General features: G+C 36.8%; 1 protein-coding gene across 3 annotated transcripts; it reads left to right on the forward strand.

Annotated features, from left to right (window-relative positions):
- The first annotated feature begins 240 nt into the window (after positions 1-240).
- LOC113802718 (zinc finger protein 385B) lies at positions 241-7,784 on the forward strand. 3 transcript variants are annotated; one of them, XM_027353332.2, is made up of 6 exons: positions 241-850; positions 3,507-3,628; positions 5,781-5,919; positions 6,187-6,276; positions 6,472-6,694; positions 7,546-7,784. In XM_027353332.2, exons 1-6 carry the CDS (start codon positions 845-847, stop codon positions 7,767-7,769), a joined length of 804 nt encoding a protein of 267 aa, XP_027209133.2. In that variant the 5' UTR covers positions 241-844; the 3' UTR covers positions 7,770-7,784. The 3 variants fall into 3 exon arrangements, with proteins under 3 accessions (XP_027209133.2, XP_027209135.2, XP_027209136.2); XM_027353334.2 differs by lacking the exons at positions 241-850; positions 3,507-3,628 and adding an exon at positions 1,162-1,252; XM_027353335.2 differs by lacking the exons at positions 241-850; positions 3,507-3,628 and adding an exon at positions 1,678-1,696.
- Positions 7,785-7,942: the final 158 nt, after the last annotated feature.

A 7,942-nucleotide genomic window follows, 5' to 3' on the forward strand; every position in this document is an offset into this window, starting at 1 on the left:
CATAACTGTCATCGGTGGCACATATAAGGTGAAATATGCTCTGATTTACTGAACGTAAGGTTGCGTATATCAGTGGCTGTGAATATCAAAACATCTTCAAAATCAGTCTTTCTCTCTCTCTCTCTCTCTCTCTCTCTCTCTCTCTCTCTCTCTCTCTCTCTCTCTCTCTCTCTCTCTCTCTCTCTTGCTCGCTCGCTCCCTAAAGAACCGAAATATCAAGACGGTTTGTCTCTTCCACAGGAAATGGAGTAGCTGCGCTGGCGTCTGAGACTGAGACATCGCCTTCCACTTCGACAGAAGACTAGGCATCCTATCAAGGGGGAAGGTTGGGATGTTCATATCACCATAATGATGATTATCTGGGTTGAAAATGTTATCCGTGGGTAGAGAAAAAAGGGCTAGTAGCAGTACGAAAATCTGAACCCAATAGTGTGTGTCTTGACTTCTAATAGTATCAGTTATTACGGTCTTTATGGAAGGTACGATACATATAGGTAAACTAATTAAGCTGATCGCGACGCTAACGCGCCATAAACAAATAGCAAAATCGATAATCCTGGGATAGTCAACGTAGCTGTATTAGTAATGTTTTAGCATAAATCACCGGAGAAAAGGAACAACGTCATATACAAGGTATCAGAACAGTAATAGTCGCGATATGATAAATGGCTGTCAAGTGACGGTGACTGTGAACTAGCTGGCGAAAAGGCGTCGTCGAGACAACAGTCCAAGCGCCTACAGAAATAACTGCTGTTCTTCCTGCGACATTATTTTGAACGGAGGGAGGTGTCGCTGGAAACCACAGCAAAGAAGTATAAGCTACCACGTTGGTGTGAACACTCTTATGGCGGTACGTATTGCTGGATGATCTTGTCTGTATTGAAAGGAAAAAGTAAATCACCAAGACTGCTCATCTCGCTGCGGCAAAAAAAATGTAATAATTATGGGATTATTTAGTACATCGTTTCATCGCTATGAAAGAGTGTAGTAAGAGTCAACAAAATGAGTGTCTGCGGTTGCATACATGCATGTGATGAAGAAACACATACAGCGCTCTTAAACAGTAGAGCCTTAGAACCAGGTAACCCGGTTTTCCTAGATTTGGCGGCAAAGCGTCCAAGTACAATTGCCTCCCCTAAAAGTTTTCCGTTTTCTATGAGTAAACATTGACCGAGGAAGCGCTTAGTAAACGCTCAGAGAGAAGACGGAGAGGCAGAGGCAGAGACTACCGCTAATTTCTTCGTCTGCACGCGTAAGTACGCATTCTGTTAAATGTATTTAGACACAAACGAAGACAGGCAGCCATCCAGATCTATATCCTCTTCCCTTTTTAAGGTAAGGTGCGTAGAAGAAACGGCAGACGAGACTAAGAGTAGTTTGTTGACATCTATGCTGATCGTGTGTTCATTGCCGGATGCCTCTCGACATTGCTTTTGGCAGTTAGACGCCAATTGGTGATATATCCTCACAGATGAGACGATACGCAATGCGTGTGCAGAATAATTTTCGTTCGTTTTCCTTGGGAGAGGAAGTAAACCGAACTGAGAATAAATGTAATGGGTATAATTAAGGAAATTCCAGAAGGCGTCCATTCTCTGTGGTGCACAAAGCCCGCGTTTGATGCTGACTAGTTTGGCTTGGCTTGCCCCTTCCAGAAGAGAGCAGGAGATGCAATAGAATGCACTAAGTAAATAAGGTAACCAAAGATTGTGGAATGCAGTACATTGTTTCAGTATTGTTGGTTTGGCAATTGTCCAGAAAAATAACTTTCTAGGGGCCAAAATTTAAGCAATACAGCTTTTTAGAAGCACTCATTTCTATACAATTTGACATGCACCAGTAGTGGGTAACATGCAGCCCAATACAAATGCTTGCAGTGGCTCCAGCAAGCACCAGAGCAAAGGCAAACAAACCACCTCTAGAGTATATATTTTGGCAAGTTGAACATACAGAGCACCTGTACAGGTAATTTTCTGAATAGGATGAATATTGAAATGAAGACCATGCAAAGTTAGAGAATATCTAAACTAATGCTCTTGAAAAACACTGAAAATGCATTTACTTTTAGAAAATAAACTGCGGAAATTAACCTCTTGGATCGAATGCTTAACTGCCTGCACATGACCTTTCTTGAGTGCTCACTCTGACAGGTGTGTGACTTGTAGGGTAGGTGCATACTAGACTCCATGCCTCCTTTGCTATCTCATACAGCAGTGAACACAGCAATTACTGTGGCCATCAAGCATCCACTAAATTTAATTTTACAAGATGGAACTTTAACAGTAAATTTATTGTGTATTGTTAAAACATATGCAGTGTCTCAAGTATTACAGCCTCCAGTAGCATTACCATTAGTACATAAGAATCATTTCACCAAAACTGGATTTTTGATCAGGTTATTGGTCTGGTTGTTAGATGTCTATAGATGAATTGAGTCTTGGTGATGTTTTTGTCAAGACGTGCTTGAGGTGAAAAGTCTCATAGAATTCATCAATGTTTAAATTCCAAGTGAATAATTGTTCTTGTATATCCCACAAAAAGATATTTATATTGATACTCAATAATTTATATATTTATGTGCATATATGCATCTGTGTATAAGTATTATGTTTTTGTACATGGTACTGTTAATGGCTTTGTGATAGATACTTTGTATATTCTTAATCACTTCATAATTCAGAAGTAGACTTTATATCCTCCTCCTCATGTTTATAATCATTATTATTTTTTTTACTGAACAACTTTACTGTTGATTATACTGTTAGTGCTTGGCTGGAGATGTGCGTGCTTTTCTCTTGCAATGGTTACTGAATGATACATGATACCAAGTTGAAATTTAGATGAAATGGATAATGTATTTAGATGACTATATGTAGCATTGCATTGGTGTCATTGTGAAATTAAAGTGGTTTGATTTTCTTGCCTGGTTGTCCCATTTTGAATAAAGGAGACAGGTACTTCATTTCATGGTATGATATTGTCTTCTTTGTTGAATAGAACATTCTAAATTAATTTAGTTGGATATCGGGTATACATAGGAATGATAAATGAAATGAGATGAGCAGTGGTGATTTACTGTTTCTTGCTTATGTAGTCAAAGGAAATTGTATTTGTGAGTCATGGTAAATATTTTTGATATAAATTATAGAAGTAGGTGGAATATATTCAACTGCTGAGGCTCAGATCTTACCATTATTCCGTAATATTCTATGTTGTGGACTTGACTGATGCAACAGTTATCTTGACCCAATGGTCCATTAATAAAATACATTAGTGATGCTAACCATTTTGCTTGGACCCTTCATTTTGTAAGTATAAGAAGTACTCGCTCCTCATTAGTCTTTTTGCACTATTGAGCAGTATACACCTAGCCCTTTATTTATACAGTATTGTGGTTTTTGTGTAAGCCTGCCCCTTCTAAAGGACTCTAAGCTGATCATGGAGCATCAAGCAGGAAAGCCTCTTTGCTTCCTCTTTCCTTACTTCATGTTGGTTGTGTATTTCAGCTGGTGTTGGGCGACGTACTGGGTGTGGGGTTGCAGGTGCTGGATTTTACTATGAGCTATATGCCCACTTCTTTGCCATATGTGCCATTCCCTGCACCTTCACCAACACATCAGCCCTGCACGTAGGTGATGCCATAGATCACCATGATCACATGTGCCATTCGAGTGCTGCTGGACTTGTGTCTTTACATCTTGTAGGATCAAGGCTTCACTAGGTTTTCCACAAGTGTTAAGGAAATGCTAAGGCAGTATATGGGATCATGTTTTGCTCACTTGAAACATATTGTCAAACCTTGACAAATGGTTTAGGACAGGAAGGTGCATTGTAATGCACATCAATATCATTCTTTGAAATATTTATTTAATGACCTTTACCTTTTCTAAGATAAGAGAGTAAAATTGATTCTCTGCCTATAGCATATGTTATGTTCAATAGAAATAGTGTTTATGAAAAGTTAACAAATAGATTAAACTTGACTTGTTTTTGCCATTTGGTTTAAAATGGCTTCTATCGACCCTCTAATTGAAACATGTTTTTAATGCAGTACCCTTTAGTACATTACCGAATGTACAAGAAAATGCCACCATTTCGTATTGTTGAAGAGAATACTGATTATTTTCTCTTTTATACAAAACATGTTACAGTTCTAAGCAAGATTCAGAATTTCTCTCTCTCTGTCACTCTTCAAATCTTTTAGGATTGTACTTTCGTTTTTCCACTTTTCTTCATCCAATAGTAAATCAAGAATATCATTACTTTCTAAAAGATTATCATTTCTGATTTGTGGCTTGATTATCGACAGATTTATTACAGCAGGAAATTTCAGTTATGGATTCCCCTTTAATACATTTTGCAGAAAATATCGTATTACTCTGTACTCTAAAGTGCTGATGGTGATTACTTGCCTTTTTTATACATTATATGTTATTTATCTTTAAGTCTGTATTGTCTAATATAATATCTGTTGCCATGCATTTATACTATTATTATTATTATTATTATTATTATTATTATTATTATTATTATTATTATTATAGCAGCTTAAGAAATTGTGGTTCAAAATATGTAAAGATGCAGATTTAGGAAGAAATTACAGCCATCTTTCATCTTAACTCCTTTGGGTTACAGTTTTTCTTCCAGTAACAGTAGTTTTAGTAAAATTTTCAGTAGAAAATGTTTGCTGTGCTCTGTCATATTGAAGAAAAATGTGGTATATCCTGGATGAATAAGAATTTTTAGTAGTAGTATACACCATAAAGTGTCAGAACATATTTGGATATACGTCAGAGGAGACTCTCTCTCCAAGGAACATTCAGTGCCCCCCCCCCCCCCCCCACTCAACAAATTGAAAACATTGTTGATCGTTATGGTAGTATTGCGTATTAGGTGATTTGATGAGTTATTAGTTTCATGTTAAGGACTTGAACCTGTTGCCTCTTAAGTCTGTGCTGGAATGGTAGGATGTACAGCTACACAGAAAAATACCAATAGAAAATCATACTAAACATTCTGATTCAAGCAACAATGCTTTTTTAAATATAGTTAAAGCTACGGAACAGTTAGGAGCCCTGGTTTTCCAACTACTTTTAGGTATGTGTGGCTTATCTGAATATTGCAAAGCATATTCCATCCCTCGCCGGAATAAAATCATCTCACAGTGAACCCATATGAATTCCGGGACAACTATTCGAGACATGAAGGAGACAAATTTGAAACCCAAAATACCAGCCTTTCCATGAAATAACGTTCTGTTCGTTATTGAATATTTTGACACTCCTCCTAACAATGTTTTTTTGTATAGCAGTACATACTGTGGCCACTGTAATTTTGCTTTCTTAATTGTGTTTGCATATAGACTGGCCCACATTTACTTAGTCACCTGGGAGTCGGTTATTAGGTAGTTGTACATGTCTCATCTATTTGCCCAATTTAAAGTTTGTATTGCATGTATTATATTTATGATATAATGAAGATTATAATGTCAGTAATAATGATAATAATATCAATATTGATAGCAATAGATAAAAGAGGTCATTCAAGGAATGGGAAAATCAGCTGAAGTCATTTAGGGCCTTTTAATTGACTCCTTCGTGGCTGAGCATTTGAAGAGCCATCTGTGTGCAACAAAGTCACAAAGAACAGTGCATGTACTTATGGCAAAAGGGATAAAATCCATGCAACATTTTTAGTATTAATTGGAATCTAATAGGTGACAGTATCATACTAAATTTCATAATATTGTATTCCACACCAACAAATTGTTTTTCTTTCAGAATGAGCGTTAGCCCTCCCGCTGGTGGTATTCCTTCTCCCAATTCAGCACTTTTAGCCTCGGTGGAGATGACTGATGATCCTGTCACCAAAGCAGTAATGGAAAATGTTTTGGGGCGTTTGCCAACTAAAAAGCCAAGGGTAAATTTAACCTCTGCAAATGAATCAGAAAAGGGGTAATGGGTATTGATGTTGCTGATGGATGATTCATTCCTCAATATTATTAGTTGTGTTATTGGGTGGGATTAAGTTTCGTGCATTTTTAAAAGCTATTACCAATTTAGATATATAGTTCACTGATGACAAGTATTCTACTTGTGAAAACACAAAACAGAACTAAGATATTAAAGGTAGAATTTAGATGGAGTATGTATGTTGCATTATATTATCATAGGGGTTGTATTTCAGAGTACTGTAAAATGTGATGTCTGCAATTTGGAATTTGCTTCACAAACAGTTTTAGATTCCCATGTGGCTGGCTACAAACACCAGCGCAAGGTAAGGTTTTTCTTTTCCTTTTTTATACAAAATTATGTTCATAAGAGCATTTAAGATTTTTTTAATTTCCTTTGACTACCTGTTAAGAGACCTTTTCTAAATGTATATTGTTAAGGCTAGGCCATATATGAAAGTTAACTTTGTGGATGATTTCCTTTTATTGGATGTCTTCTCATTTGAATTATTCATCTACAGGTAAAATCGCAAGATCTCATGAAAACCTTAGAGGAAAATGAAATTGGATTTGAGCGCGACGACGTCAGTGGAGTCATTCGATGTACTGTGTGTGATGTGACAGTTAATTCTCCACAACTGTTAGCAACACACATTGCTGGCAACAAGCATAAGCAAAAGGCAGCCAAACGTGCATCAGGGGAAGGTGGTGGTCCACCACCAAAGAAGTCCTGCAGTGGCTCAGGTAAGTGGCGTTAGAACCCCAAATGTAGAACAGTTTAAAGCGCTCACAAGCAATAAGTTAGAATCCTCTTTTGGGTGTTTAAATTTTGCATAATTAAGCAATGGGAAGATATTTGTCAGTAAAGAGGAATGGATTCTAATTTAAGTATTACTATTCTTCCTTTATTTTTAATAATTACTTCAATTTAGATCTTATCTTTATCTGTTTCTTGTATCTCTGACAATCCTGTCTTTGTATGCTTATAGTCTCAGTATTGAAAGGAAGCTTTTGTGGGTGGAGTGAAAGTTTTTGAGTAACTGTTTATAAGCTTTCTTGGCCTGTTAGTAGAATGGGGACTCCTGAACAAAAGTGGATGTTGTTTAGGAGATTTGGGGCAAGGGGGAATTTATTTACAAGTATGTGTGTATCTGTTAGTGTTTGCTTGTTATTGTGTGGGTGTATGCACATATTAATGCATGATTTTTTTTTTTTTTTTTTTTTTTTTTTTTTTTTTTTTTTTTTTTTGTTTTTTTTTTTTTTTTTTTTTTTTTGACAAGCATGATATATTCTTTTTCACATTAATATTTTCATATGAATATTACTGTTACATTTAGTATAATCTCATTTGTATTTCTTTTTTCTAAATATCTTCCCAAATTCTTAAAGCCCTAGGCAAGTTTTGAATCAGTGAAGGACTTTCAGAAGGGTAGATGTTTAAGAGATTGTAAATATTTTTCCTTTTTTCCTCCTTTCCCATCTGTTGATATGATTGAATAATCAAGCATGATAATCGGTCAGGACCCGTAGGGGAGCTTGGAGTAAGACCGATTCATCAATGCCTTTCTTCTGATTATCAATCATCTTCACTGTAGGGGTCACAGGCCAGTCCGCACCCCTCAGCAGCAATGGTGGAATGGATGACACAGCGTATCCCAATGGCAACTCTGCTGTCCGCAAATCCTTGGATGCAGACTTAGAGATCCCAGAGTGTGTTACTAAGTTGGAGGAGACAAAAGGTGGTGGCAAATACCTCTGTAACCCATGCCAGGCACACTGTAACTCTGGCCAACAACTAGCACAGGTACAGACAATATAATGCATTGTTATAGCAATTTATTAAGCTGATCCTATAGCAGTCCCTTAGTAGTTTTATATTCTTTGCTTTACTATAGTACTGACTTTCCTGTTGGAGTTTAAGAAGCAATTAAACACTGTTTGATGTGGTCCTCTCTTGCATGACTTCATATTAACCCTTTGAATCTAGGTGTC

Source organism: Penaeus vannamei, chromosome 25 (assembly GCF_042767895.1).
Source record: "Penaeus vannamei isolate JL-2024 chromosome 25, ASM4276789v1, whole genome shotgun sequence".
Classification (NCBI taxonomy): domain Eukaryota; kingdom Metazoa; phylum Arthropoda; class Malacostraca; order Decapoda; family Penaeidae; genus Penaeus; species Penaeus vannamei.

Bases quoted from the DNA above. Each gene is read 5' to 3' on its own strand.
- LOC113802718 (XM_027353332.2), top strand. The intron at 5,920-6,186 runs GTAAATTTAACC...GTTGTATTTCAG, and splicing joins TGCCAACTAAAAAGCCAAGG to AGTACTGTAAAATGTGATGT. The intron at 6,277-6,471 runs GTAAGGTTTTTC...ATTCATCTACAG, and splicing joins GCTACAAACACCAGCGCAAG to GTAAAATCGCAAGATCTCAT.